Consider the following 14,282-nt stretch of genomic DNA (forward strand, 5'->3'; position numbering starts at 1 on the left):
TGAGATCTGAGACTTGTGGCAGAATTCTTAATTGTCTCAGGATAAACGTGTGCCTGATTATAGGAAACGTTCATTAAAATCTTCTACTGAGTTTCAGTTCATAACCAGCACCTGCTTTATGTATGTATGCTAAAGATTCAGTTTTGATTAATCTGTCTTCTTGCTCCATCTCTAACTTGTAAGTCATAGCAAATAGTTTTTTGTATTAATGAAGTTCTGCAGAACCCTCTATCATTTTAAATAGTGTTTTCTCATCCCCCACCATATCTCCTAAATGATTTCTGCTTCCTTTGCAGTTGGGCAGGAGGCAGCATTTTCCCAACGCATAGTTACTTTGTGGGTGTTATGCCAAAGCCATAACGTTAGATCTTACAAGGCTTAGAAACCAGAGTGATTGCTAGAGCAATCTCACTGATCAACTGCCCTCCCAGTGCAAATTGTTTTCCAAAATTAATTCTCCTACAGACTTTAAGTGAGCAAAGGGAAACTTCTGGTTTTCTTTTATTGTTGTTCTGGCAAATTGTCCTGTTCCATGTTGACGGAGGACTTTCTCACGACATTCCATGAGGTGACCTAATTTCAAGTAAGTATGCGTGTTTTCCCCCTCACCTATCCTTACAGAGTTCAAGAACCAAAAAGAAGAAGCATTCAGCACCCTTCAGAGATTGAATTGATGCTCAGAGACTATCAGAGGGCACGAGAGGAAACCAAAACCGAAATTGCACGAGCAAGGGACAAACTTCGGGAGAGAGCTGAGCAAGAGAAAAGACGTATAAGGGAGCAAATATTTGCTCAGTTACAGAAGGTGAGCATTACAGAGGATATTGTTCCCCATTACTCACATTGATGCATTCTTTAAATAAGCTTCTATTGCTCAGTAATTTTTCTGTCTGACATAATGCATAGAAAAACAAATAATGAAATGCAAATTTGGGCTTTAAAAAATTCTCAGTAATCAGTACTACTGAGATTGATAACTATTATCTTATTTGTGCTTCTGAACTACATCTTCCTGGAGCTATTTCCGGAGCCCAATTTTTGTGCAAGAAAATTCTGTTTTCACTTTGGATCAAGCTTTTGGAGTCATCCTGCTGGGAACATACCCAGTCTTCAGAAAAGTTTTGTTAAAGAGAATAAGTTTATTTCAGTGTTTCAGCATGTACTTAAGCAGAAAGACCTTCATCTATTTCTTCATTTTTCCTCTTGTTATGCTGTCCCACGTGTGCATGTTTTGTTTAAACTTCTGCACTTCGTTACCTGTTTTGCACAATGAGTGTGACTTGTCCGGTATTTGAGGACAGTACCTTGTTGGAAAGTACATGTTCTGCCTGTCTCTGACTACACCTTCATGCACTAATCTTTGTCACAGCCTGACAGTGCAGTTTTAGTTAGAATTGCAGCCTTCCTCTCATAGGTGGTGAATTGTCATTTCATTGCTCTCTGCCCTGCAAGGTACCTAGAATTCAGGCATCTCCAATGGGTGACTGGTTCTTACCACATCTGCTTCCATATTTGTCTTGTGAAACTTCAGCTGAGTTGAAAACCAAATACTTAAAGTACCCTTGGAAGAATAAATCATCTTGAAGTTCTCAGTATTTTCTTATATAATTTTTTCTTCATCTCTTGGGCTGGCACTGAGCTGCAGTAAGATCTTCAGTGTTTAACAACTAAATTTGACCAATAACTTAAGCTCAAGAATTAGGCAAAAAAGTAACAAATTTTTTTAAAGCTTCTTTTCGCCCCTGAGATGCCTGGGAATTGGTATGGAAGAAAGCCTGGACTCTTTTATAGCAAAGGAACAATGTCAGAAGCTTCAGTTATCCAGATTTTCCTAGACTGATGCATTGATTTGCTCATATAATCTTACAGTTTCAAATGAGCCTGCTTACTAAATACCTTCTGTATGAAGTAAAAAGTAACAGCTTTTGTCAATACTCCTTGAAAGAAAATGGACTTCACGTTATTCCTCTGCCATTTTCCAGTGCTGTTACTGATTTGACTAAGTGCTATACAAGTTTGTCATGCTCTGATCTCTATTACAGGAGGAAGCAAGGCTGAAGACTCTTGCAAGTACAAGCACCTTATGTACAGAATCCAGCCTCAGTCTATCCTCTGGCCCAACATCAGGTTACAACAGTAGCAATACTGCTACATACACTGCAAGTAAACTCAGCAGCTGGGAAGGACAGGTGAGAAACAACTGGTCTGCAAGACCAATGTCCCCTAATGTTTTAACAGTAAGAGAGATAACAGAGACAGAAACCTCATTCTAGGTGGTTTATATTCTCTCACAGCTATCAAGCAGGACAAGTTTGTGTCACTAACACGCAGATGGGCTACATGGGGGAGGAGGGAGCCTCATGTCCTGCAAAGGACAGTGACAATTTCATTTTTCAGATTTTTTTTTAACTTGTAAATAAAAGCCAGTGTGTTATTACTGACAGCAATGCCACTGTCTGTCACATTTTAGCAATAAGGAACATTTTTTTGTGATAAGCCAGAATCTAGTATTTTCAGTGTGCCTTCCTCATTGAAGAGAGATACATGCAGGTACTTGAAAGTCTGTGTGTGTGAACACCAACTTACTTTAAACTGCTTTTTGGAGTGTGCACCTGTGCTAGCGTGTCATACTTGTCTGCTGAACTTCCTCAGTCAAGCTATCATTTCATAACCAGTTGAGAGGCAAAGAAATTAACCCATCATAACGTCAAGGCAGGCTGGTTACAGATATTCCTCTTGATAATGTAACAATTTTTCTTGGTTCAAGCCAAAAGTCTCCATTCTGCTCTTTCCTAAACCAGGTTTCTTCTGGAAGTGCATTGCTTTCAAGAGATACACGAGGTCGTTCAGCTGTTAGAAACAGTCAGCTTTTTATGATAGAGCAACTACAGAAGGATTCAACACTGGGTAAGTAAAGTATATGTTCACCTGCTTATTTCTGTGTTTATCCCAAAACCTAATGAGGTTTCTTATTTATGCTAATCCCAATCTAATTTGATCCTAAGTATTTTGAAGCTGTCTTACCATTACATGAATTCAGAAAAAAAATATTGTCAACCAGTATCCAAAGCACGGAAAAGTAATTGAAAATTTAGTTCCTGTTAAGAAAGTTGGTCTTCTGATGTTGTAGCATTGCTGTACAGTCTTTGGAGAGGCTGCGAGGAAGATAATGTCTTGAATGAACCAAAGAAGCATGGGGCTAAGGCTGCAAAGAGTATAGGATTGTACGTGCAACTTGTTATTTGTATTTCCAGAGTCATGTTTCATATTATTCTTTAGGTTATTAGCTTATATGTGGTTAATAATGTTTATACTTGAGTAATGTAAAATGTAACTGCAGTGTAATATGTGGGCTGTCCAGACAAAGGATGCTAACAGTCTTTCCTTAGGAGGGTTGAAGTCCCTCTAACTGCTCAATGCTATATCTTCTGCACCACTTCAGTGATCATTTTCCTTTTTATTACTTTCCTATGACATTTTGTCTCCTGCAGAAGACAGCAGAATTGAGCCACCACTTTCTTCAGACAGCATCAGTTGTAGGTTCACTCATGGATTAACTATTTCAGTAAGCTCCTCGTCAACACAAGGATACCAAGATTTATCCAAACATATCTTGGCTAATGCTACCACCGAGGTGAGTAAATAAGCACAGTTTTTGCTTATCCCTTCTGCTGGATGTTGTACTGAAAGTTTGTGAGACAAACCTTATTCTTCTGCACTCCTAGTAGGTAATTAGTGCTGGGTATAGCAGGATATATCTGAGCAATTTTAAAAAGTGGGAGGAAACAGGCTGTAACAGTGGAGCACAGGAATGACCACTGCATGTGAGCTGAAATATTCAAGTGAAGCTGGTGCTAATGCTGAATGCTTCTAGCTCCTGAGGGTTTGTACAGTGCAGGTCTTAAATATCTGTATGCCTGCGTAGCCAGAAGCAAAGCATGCAAACTTCACGTTTCAGATCAGATGGAATCATTTGACTTGGAGATGCACGCTTCTCCCAGTGCAGTTTTCTCTCAGAGGTCTACACTATTGTGCAGGCTGGACTTATCAGTCTGACCCAGCGTGGTACTAGAACAAGAAAACTAAATAGTTTCTGTAAAGCCCACTGAATAGCTTATGTGGAAGATAGTGTAGCAGCACACAGAAGCTGAATGTAATTTAACATGTAGATAACTTCCACTTACTTACATGTACATTTGTAATTGTTTTTAAGGTAATGGCAGCATGCTCTCATAACCTGAGGAATCTCTACACCTGCCAAGCAGCTGCTGGCTGGAAGTAAGTTTATGGCAGGTGCTTATAATGGAAGATCTTTAATGCAGTTAACCATCTTTTGTGCCAATACCTTTCATTTGTCTTTGACAGATACCAGTGTACAGAAAAGGAGGTGCTGGTTTACTACAAAGTCTTCCCTTCAGCAACAAAGCATGGATTTTTGGGAGCAGGAGTGATAGAAAGACCTCTTGCGTATGTGTGGGGAATAGTGAGAGATCCGGGCAAAAGGCATCTGTATGACAGATCCATCAACACAGCTCGAATACACAAGAAGATAACAAGTCACATTCAGCTGGGTGAGTACCAACTTCAGTGGCTGACCAGAACTATCATTATGGACTCTTCAGCTCAGATCAGCCAGAAAGAAATGTATGGTCATCTCATCTTGTTTCTTCAGATTTGAAGAACCAGTTTCATTATTTAGTGCAGGAACTTCCATTTTGCAAGACTTTTTCAAACTACGGCTATTACAAATCATATGCTGCAGAAGCATAAGATACAGGTGCTTCCAAAAAGTATCATTTTAATTACATTATCTAATATTAGCATCTTCATGTTAGCTTGAACTTTGTTCTTAGCTGCAACAAGTTCAAATAAGATTTGTTTGTGCATTTTGAAGGATGGGGGGAATTGTGACAAGTTACAGTTGTCAAAGCCTAATTAATTTCCCCTTTGTTTGTTGTTGGTTTTGGATACTTTTTCTGCAGTGTATTTCGTGACTGATACCTCCCTGTGTTACCTACAGCAGCCACGGGATTTCTGCTGCATTACTGTAGAAGCCAAAGAGGTAAGTGCGTATTTTCTCTAAGACAGAGGAGACTGACTAACTTGTCTGAACTCATTGTTCAAGAGCAGAAGGAAGGGAAGGTTATGCTCATAGTTCCAGAGAAAGCTCTAATAGGAAGAAAAGCTACGCTCATTTGACAGAAATGAATTATGTATTAAATCCACTGGCATCTGGCAGTTGTTACTGCCTAATAGTGCTTGGTTCACAACTGTTACAGCATATTCTGGTTACAAACAAGCAGGATTCTGACCAAAAAAAAAACAAAAAAAAACCACAAGAGCTTATTTAGTGAGAAATATGCCTCATGGTAAACAAAACTACATGCATTAAAAAATTAAAATTCTCTTTACACTTTCTTTCATGCAGAAGAACTTGTCTGTCTTGGCTATTCAGTCTGTGTATGATGCATCCATGCCTCACCCTTGTAAAGATGTAGTCAGAGGGGAGATTTTGCCCAGTGCATGGATCCTGGAACCTGATGTGGTGAATGGAAGAGATATCACCAGAGTTATTTACATGGCTCAGGTAAGACTTTTCATTACTGTACATCATGTTCAATAACAGTCTAATTAGGATTCTGCTTTTATGTACACGACCCCAGTTTTTACACCATGTGAATTTGCTGCCTTGCACACCAAGTCTCTTCTGTAAATGTTTATTCACAATTTTTGTACATTCTGCTTTTGCATAGTGAACCAGTACACAATATGTTCAGTGTTAGGGACTGGAGAATCTCACCTGCATTTCTATCTTGTTGGAGACACAGAAGTCCACCTCTGCTAACGCTATTTTTGACACGTATGGAAATGCATGTTGTTAACTTTCTTCAACAGAAGTCAGTAAGTCTTTGCATTTAAATAAATACAAAAGAGAAGATGAGGATTCTAGTTAAGAATGAGAAAATCTTGCCCTCCATTGTCTACAGTCATCTGAAAAAGCAGATGTCCTTTAGGACAGTGGTACCAACCACCTAAATACATCCAGAAAAGAATACCCTGCTGCATAATTTATTTTAGAAGGCAGCTAGTGACAGTTAGAATTAGTCCTTTGAACTTTGCTAAAAACACATTTTGTATAGGTAATTAAAAAAAAAACAACTACTAACCTTTAATAGTAATGATTAGCATATACCTTTATAATGCATTTTAAAACTTTCTACACATTTTATGCATGTATTAGTGGAATGCAACATGTGTTTTCAGTAACACTACACACCTATGTTTTGAACTAGCAATATTTAAGCTCAAACTCAAAACCAGTGTTGAAACTACTATCAAATATGCAAAGCCTTCAAAGTCTATGGAATATTGGGAAGAAAAAGATCCAATTCACCACAGAAATTACAGTATTTGGCTGTAAACTACTTTTGTGGTTAATATTTTATGTGCAGCACCAGAGCTAGTTGAGCCTGGAGAAAGTGTTCAAAAATGGGTCATGCAACACATGCCTTTCTTCTACCTTGTACAGGTGGATCTGGGTGCCCCAGCTATCCCAGCACGGCTCCTGAGCTCCATCGCTAAGCGGCAGCCTTTGGTCATTGCTCGACTAGCACACTTCCTTGCCAGTTAGCACTGATCAAGAAACTGGGATATTCTACAGCATCTGAAAGGTTGCAAGGAGACACAAGCATCCATAAGGGTAATGTAAAATGTCTGCTCTTACATCAGGAACAATCAAACCTCACTTGAGGAGCCTAATTGCTAACTCTGGACTACTAAAATGGATAGCTTGGAAAAAATAACAAATATCATTTTAGCTAATGCTGCTTAGAAGAAACCCAGCAAGTTTTTTGAGTAGCCTATCTTCTGGAAACAGCTGTGAAAATCCTCTATGAGCAAGAGGAAGGAGTGCTGTCTCTATCAATAGCAGAGGAAGAGAATTCTCTTTACAATAGCCAGAATTGTACCGTTTTGTTTCCATTTCCAAGGAACTATAAAGGTTGACCTTCTCCTTTCAGGAAAGTTTGACAAAAAAGGCAACGGAAGCAATGAAATGCTACTAAAACCTGGAAATAGTATTCATGTGGCTTGAGACCTTTTACAAACTTTTGAGCAGAAATGCAAGGCCACTTCCTTGTGTTGAGATAAATATCAAATACAGAATCCCTCTAGCAGCAGCTAGAGTCAGCTTGCCATGGTAAATTATTTACTTCCTGGTGGAGAGAAGCTAAAGCAGCATGACATCCATAAGTCATCTCAGCTGATAGACTTTTCTCATAGTTGGCTGACTGCTTACAGCCAGTACAGTACAAAGGATTTCCAATTACCACTACACTATGCAGCAACAGTGGAAACCACCACACCTCAGGACACAGTTTTACTGCACTACAAAATTAGGTGCTTTGAAATAGAGAAACCAAACTGACAGTTCTGAACAATAACTCATTAATAGGAAGAAGTACAGAGTAGTCAGCATGTTCCTAGAATTTGAATCCTGCTCATAAGAGTAGCTCCAGCACTTTTCCACAATGGCTTTTTCCATGAGCCTGTCTCTACTTTTACCTAGAAGCATTAAAAGCTGAAAATCCAGCCTGGCCCCTGTTCTCATCATCATTTCTTTGTTCAAAACACAAACAGCTGCCTCCACAGCAGTAAGCACAGCGTCTCCCCACTCAGTTACCTTACAGCTGTTGAGCTCTGTCCAATGCTCATGTTGTCAGGCTTCAAGTGTTTGGTCACAGGTTCCTAAAATTAAACAAAATCACAACCAACTCAAGTATCTGAGTAACTTCATGTAGGTCTTCAGCACAATAGTACAGAAATCACCTAAACTAGCTTCTCTAAGCAATAAAGGCTGATATAATATTGTTTCCTTAGCTCATAGAAGCCTACATTGTTCACATGGCCGTTGCATTTTACATTTGTCAAATGAGAAACATTTATTCAAGCACCCACCTTAGCAGGGCTGTTTCTGCTACTGGAACATGCATAGGTACTTTGGGTCAGAGATGTCTTCCCAGGATACCACAAGCTCACTGCACCTCCCACCATAGGTTCGAGAGCCAAAATCTATTTTTAACTCTATCTTTGCACAGATGTAATTTTGGCTCTCAGCTTCTATGTTACTTCCTATCATTAATATATTAATATATTAAGAAGTTTTAAATGAAGTGACAGTGGCTATTTTAAATTGATATTTAAGGAAATAGCTGTTTTGAGGCATATCAGCCCAAGGCTCCTCCCTGCCCAGCTACAGCAGGAAGAGTAATAAAACACATCATTTCTTATAAATTTGCTTTGTGTTTACTCAAGGTGGCCATTGTTACATTACCCTCAGCGTATTACCATTCTCCTGGGGTGAGGCTCAGCCTTTCTTAGCATCCTGCCAAGCTGTGTCAGGGGATGCTTCACCTGCAGCACTGCACATCCTGCACAGCCTCAGCAACTGCACCAAAAGGCAAATATCCAGATTTGCAGCCTGTCATACCTTTTTGGGGGAGGCAAAACAAAGAAGCTTGAATAAGGTAATACATTAAAGCCTTAGAAAAAGTGAGCAGGAACTGCAGCAAGGTGTATTTATTGGCTGTCACCAGTGCTGCTTCCAGAAGGGATTGCAGGAGGAGATGAGTGGCCTTCAGCCAGTCCACAAAAGATTTGCTCAGTGCTTCGCTTTTTTTCCCCTTTTATTTTGGAGACGGCACTAGAGTTACAGCAGTTTTTGTAGGAAAAACATCTAGGGGGACTCCTGTGTCAATGAAACCAGTGCCTATGAAGGATAATGTCTTATTGTACAGTGCATCAGATGTTTATTTTTATATATACATAAGATTGGTTTTTCTATGTTTACAAATTAAGTTATTTATATATGCTTGTTTTGAAGCATTTTTATATGCTATCAAAGCTAATTTTTATTTTTATCAGTATTAATGTAACTTTTTTTTTTTTAATACAATTGTCAATTGATACTAAAAAGCCTATTTATATGGATGTTTTCTTTTGCAAATATAACATTTTTTAGTACCTGTTAATGTATGGCAATGGTTTGTTGGGAAGGAAGAAATAAAACCTAGTAGACATCATCTACTTTGTTAAACTACAATGGGAAAAACCCAGCTTCCTGTCAATTACTGCTAAGCAGTAGATGATCAGACCAAGCATCCGTGCCACCTGCTGTTGCATCTCTGCTCTTAATCAAGATTGCTATTTTCATATCCACAATAAAATGTATTTTCTACACAAGAAAAAAAAATGCTCTGTGGTATTTGTTCCAGTTAAGATAGCTGTCTGGAACTGTACTTAGACAGGAGGAGGTGTTGTTCTACTCAGTGAAGCTTACCTGGATGAAGCCAAAACGGTTGGCTTGTGATAGAAGATGTAGGTCTCCTAGGTCTCCTACTTGCCCAGAGTGCTGTATGCTTCTTGCAAAGTTTGGCTGCAGTCAGCCTGGCTTCCCCAAAGCCACCAAGCATAAGTAACATGAGACACCCATTAACTATGTAGATTAAGGACATGACAGTGTAAGAAAACAGAAACAGAGGTGTTTCTTACCTGCTGGACAACATTGAAGAACAGACTGACTTCTGCCCAATGGGGCACAATTACATTCTGTGGCAGTAGTAAACTGATCTTCAGGTTTGATTGCCTTTTAAATAAACACCTCCAAGCATGTCATATTACAGAAGGATAACCAAGATAGGTTGAGTTCATGAAAACACTTGTGGCCACAGTATCTGTGCAAATAGTTTTAGATACCTAAATAAATTCAGTTCCAGAGACTGAGCACCTTTTTATCACTCCAGCTTCTCCCTCTGTCTCCCACAGTTAAGTAACAAAATAGATGCAATACTGCAGTACAAGAACAGCAGCATGGAGGACAGATATTACCATATATTTTCTGCACCATGCTTTGGGGCAAGGCATCTTTTTGTACTTTGTCCCAGTACAAAGAGGCTATATATCACCAGCTTGGACACAAAACAGGACATTTAATCATATTTATTATAACAAACAACAACTTCAAGTGAGCTCTGCAGCAAAACGTCACATAATGCTCAGCCTCAGGAAGCAGGTATGAAGAAACAGACTGTACTCGCTATTTCAATTCACACTACCCTGCTTTTACCAGACACACAGCACACCTACTTTCAGGGAAGCTCTGACTCAGTCATGTCTTAAAATCCCTAGAAAGAGGAGAAAAAAAAAAAAGGCACGCAGATGGTGTATGCCCAATCAACCTCAATGGAATTCAGATGCTGACATCTAAATCTGCATTTCAAAAGATGCCACAGTTCTACCTACTTAGTCCTGGTTGTGTTTTTTTCCCCCCCACCCCAACTGACAATGCTACTTTTTTCCAGAAGGAAAAATACAAGGAAGAGGTAAGTTAATCAGCAAGATAACCAGCTTCATTTTGTCCAAACACTGGTCTTAACACAATATTTGCTTTCTGACAAACCTGTACTAATGGCAGACTCCTAGACAAAAGGAAAAAAAAAAATCCTCTGAAAAGAAAAATTGTCCTGAGAGATCTAATGAGCAGGTAATTTTCTGCTAACCACCAGCAGTCCCAAGCACAAACTTCTGCTGAAGGAAACGCCTGGTGGATGAAAGGGAACTTGCACCCTGGCTTTATGATCTAACCACAGGAAGTGCCCACTGCCCTCCACAAAAAGTGTTCCTTTCATACCAGCTCTCCAGAAGGTGGCACTGCTTTTTTCCCCTCACTAAATTTCTTGTCTGTTCTTCCAGTCTGTAGTTTACTCGCTGGAGTATTTCCTGTCTGATAAAATTCAAACTCAAGGCAAGAAGGATTACAAAAAACAAGAAATAGCAGCTACATACCATTTATGTTCACATACTATAAAAAGAGTCATAAAAATACTGCCATCTGCCTTCAGTGAAAAATATAATCAAGTATTTTCTTCCTTATTTCAATTAAAAATTCCAAGAAGTAACAAGTTCTGTTTCCATCAAGAGGTGGAAGAAAACTTAACTTAATCATCTACATCCTTTAAGAATAATGTTGCACACGTTCTGGTGTATATATATTTAATATGTTTTAACTTCTAAAATGAGTCTTAAAAACATTAAAATCAAATCTTTGAAATTGAGCTCACAGTGAAAAATAAATAGAGGCTCATCTTCTTGTAGACCAGGTTACCTTTTCCCTCCCCTGGCAAGAAACTACATGAAGTTCAGAGATGAGCCAGTCACCAGGAAGCAATCCCCCTGCTTCACAGAGAGACTTGTCCACTCGACTTGATTCCTGGTTTGACCACAGTCTGTTACTGTACAAATACAAAAGTGTTAGTGAGTCTAAAAAACAGCTGCTCTGAGCAATGATCAAGGTGCTTAAAGAACTTTTGACTTGGCGATCTATTTGCTGATATGAATCCTTCAGCAGTCACCAGTGCAACACATCCACAAACAGAAAGACCAGTGCTGGTTTTGCACACAGAGACCTCCTGTATGCAGTATTTTCCCAGCAAGGACCTCACAGTGCATTCAGAAACACTAAAAATTCCATCTGCATCTTCATTAGTAATTTCTATCCTCAAAGAGTCCATCTCCACTAACTTTGTGCTGTCACAGTACCTAGAGATTGTCTGGTCAGGTCACAGGGGTCACTCCTGGGCTCTTCTATAAGATGTTCTGATAGAAATAAACTGGAAATGCTGTCCAGAGCTTTTAAGAAATCCTGCAACAGACAGATACAAACCTGAGAACCTTTATTAACAAGTATCAATCTTCAACATGCAAGCATCACCACATGTGAAATAAGAGCTACTTTGCAGCACTGGTCTCAGGCTCTTCCCTGTAATTTGTACCCCCTCTCTAGAATACTCTGGCTTCTCTCCCATTCTGGATGTGGGAGGCCAAGAGGCCTGAAGGTGAGTGGTCAGCTAGGCCCCTTCCCAATAGGTCACTCTCAGCCAGCGCACTGCAAATGCATACAGGATGAAGTAAAAGATGGTAACTGAGCTGGTCTCCAACTTGGGTTAGTTTTCTTGGCAGTGATTCCACTGCATGGGATATTCTGGATTCAGGTGCAGATTTCAACCAAAGTACTGGTTACACTAACAAGTTATTTTTAAACAATCCCCTTGCTGTATTAAGCAGGAAATTCAGACAGGACACTGTTAACGACTGCCTCTACAGGAAACTGAACTACAAGGATTTACTGTAGCTTTACTTTTTGCTTCACTTATTACTCTCTCTCTCTCTCTCTCACTCTCTGTCTCTCTCTTTCACACGCGTGCCTGCGCACACGCACGCACACACCCCCACCCCTAACTACTTACTGAGGGCCAAGGGAGCTGTTCAAGGCTACGCAAGCAACTCTCTATATCATTGGTTCGCATTAGATCATATTCTACAAGACCACGAAGGATGAAATGGAACAAATCCCACTGCAGAGAAAAAAAAGAAAAAAAGAAAAAAAAAGATATCAACATCTCAAGAATAAGTACATTTTGTATTTGCTTCCTTATCTCAATACAGTTCATGAGTTGCTTTCCTGGATCAGAATATGGAGAAAATGAGCAAAAGGATGAACCAAAGAGCAACATCCAAAACGAATAAGCAAAATTACTTTAGTGCATATATTGTATTCTACCATAACATTTTCAAAACTAAAAATCTCTAGTTCTCAGTTCCAAAACATACTGACTTTTAGTTCCTGTGTGTTCCAAACAGCTTGAAAAACATTCATATCCTTCCCAATTAAGCTGGTTTCAACCTGCAACTAGGCAAGGCAATTTTCAGCTTTTGCTAGTTGGGGATCTTGTAAGGTAATACCACATGTATACAAAAACGACAGCTGAAAGAAGACACAGAAGTGACCAACTGCACAGTCACGTGTGTTCAGTCCTAATAATCACTTAGATCCGAGTGGCCATTTCATCACTTGCTCCCAAATTAAGCTGTGCCTTCCAAACAGCCCCCAAGGCAAATACTGGAGACTGACAATTGTGCAACCCTCTTTTGCTCTGTCTCTGTGATTGAAGCCTGATGGTACCAGCCTTGCTCCCACTATCAGTTCACACTGCAACTGAGATAACTTCTATATGCATGTGTCAGACTAGAGCAAGTAACTGGCAGCTCCTCAGAGATGAATAAACCCTACCTCTTGCTGCTTCACTTCTGCAAGATAGCCAATGTTCTTCCTGCTGAACATCAGCTGCACAGGAACAGGTGTCCCAAAGTCCTCCTTCCAGACAGAAAGCAGCAGTTTCAGAAGGTCATATGTGGGATTATTCTTCACTCGGAGCCTCTCGGAGCTCTCTTCTGGGGGCTTGATCCCAAGACTAAGAGGAATGCGACCTGAAACTGTAAGAAACGGAAGATGAACTTCTGCACCTGCATGTTTTCCTTCTACAGCCATCAGCCCAGTCCAATAGCAGATTTTGCATAGCTGATAACTAAGCAATCACTAAAGTAAAAACATCTCTTGAGCATAAACCATTGAACGTAAGGGGAGTAGAGTCTGAAACATGCAAAAGTGTGCTCTGAAACTATACTAAGTGTCATTATATGGGAATATATTTATATTTCTCTGAGATAAAGAAGTTAGTTGGTATATAGTCCCAAATCTTGAAAGATGATTATTTCAGTTTCTGTTCAGTCAGCCTAACATTTAATAAAATAGGAACTAGCTGCTATTCCAAAGAAAAGATTAACAGAGGAAAACACCATTTAAATCTAGGAAACATTAAACAGTTGTACATAGTTTTGATTATTGGCAGAGGTTACAGAAGTGAAAGTAAAGTCCTACAGTATTTAGCTGCCGCTGAACATACACAGAGGGGACAGTATCAAATCTTCCTAGATATAGGCTAATGAAAATGGGCAGATTTGCATTGCTACCCCCCAAAATGACATTTCAATTTATTCAGACATGGACCGAGAAGTGAACTGCATAAAAACTCCTTAAAAAGTTTCTAAAAACGGGGTGCTCAAGAAGAAAACATCTGCATACAGACAGCAAGCTCACACTGAGAAAAGCACTGCGCTTAACAGATTAGAGCAACAGGGAAAAATAATAATAATAAAAAAAAAAGAGCCATGAAAATATAATTGAAGGAATTGAGCCTTTCCCTTTTAGGTGGGAAAAAAAACCCAACATTTTTAGGAGAAGAAAAACTGAAAGGTATAGCATACTTAAAGATCTCAATAAAGGAAAACCAATGAAGATATGAATAAGAGCACCAGATATGAAGAACAGTTAGTAACCTCCACAGAAGGTGTAAGGAAATAAGAACAACCATCCAAATTTGACAAAA

At 39.4% G+C, this 14,282-nt stretch overlaps 2 protein-coding genes across 2 annotated transcripts in view; one reads left to right on the forward strand and one right to left on the reverse strand.

The window, feature by feature from the left end:
* Window positions 1–6,786, forward strand: part of STARD9 (StAR related lipid transfer domain containing 9) — a 96,433-nt gene extending 89,647 nt beyond the window's left edge. Inside the window, 9 exon segments of the mRNA XM_031553545.1 lie at window positions 622–805; window positions 2,043–2,189; window positions 2,802–2,907; window positions 3,492–3,634; window positions 4,214–4,278; window positions 4,366–4,571; window positions 4,983–5,062; window positions 5,429–5,587; window positions 6,530–6,786. Coding sequence (XP_031409405.1) covers window positions 622–805; window positions 2,043–2,189; window positions 2,802–2,907; window positions 3,492–3,634; window positions 4,214–4,278; window positions 4,366–4,571; window positions 4,983–5,062; window positions 5,429–5,587; window positions 6,530–6,631 — 1,192 coding nt within the window. The 3' untranslated portion in view covers window positions 6,632–6,786.
* Window positions 1–14,282, reverse strand: part of CDAN1 (codanin 1) — a 47,012-nt gene that overhangs the window by 10,968 nt on the left and 21,762 nt on the right. Inside the window, 8 exon segments of the mRNA XM_031553600.1 lie at window positions 5,413–5,907; window positions 6,521–6,664; window positions 7,682–7,746; window positions 8,347–8,488; window positions 9,338–11,288; window positions 11,596–11,698; window positions 12,303–12,410; window positions 13,127–13,421. Coding sequence (XP_031409460.1) covers window positions 11,185–11,288; window positions 11,596–11,698; window positions 12,303–12,410; window positions 13,127–13,421 — 610 coding nt within the window. The 3' untranslated portion in view covers window positions 5,413–5,907; window positions 6,521–6,664; window positions 7,682–7,746; window positions 8,347–8,488; window positions 9,338–11,184.

This window comes from Meleagris gallopavo, chromosome 5 (genome assembly GCF_000146605.3).
Source record: "Meleagris gallopavo isolate NT-WF06-2002-E0010 breed Aviagen turkey brand Nicholas breeding stock chromosome 5, Turkey_5.1, whole genome shotgun sequence".
Lineage (NCBI taxonomy): Eukaryota > Metazoa > Chordata > Aves > Galliformes > Phasianidae > Meleagris > Meleagris gallopavo.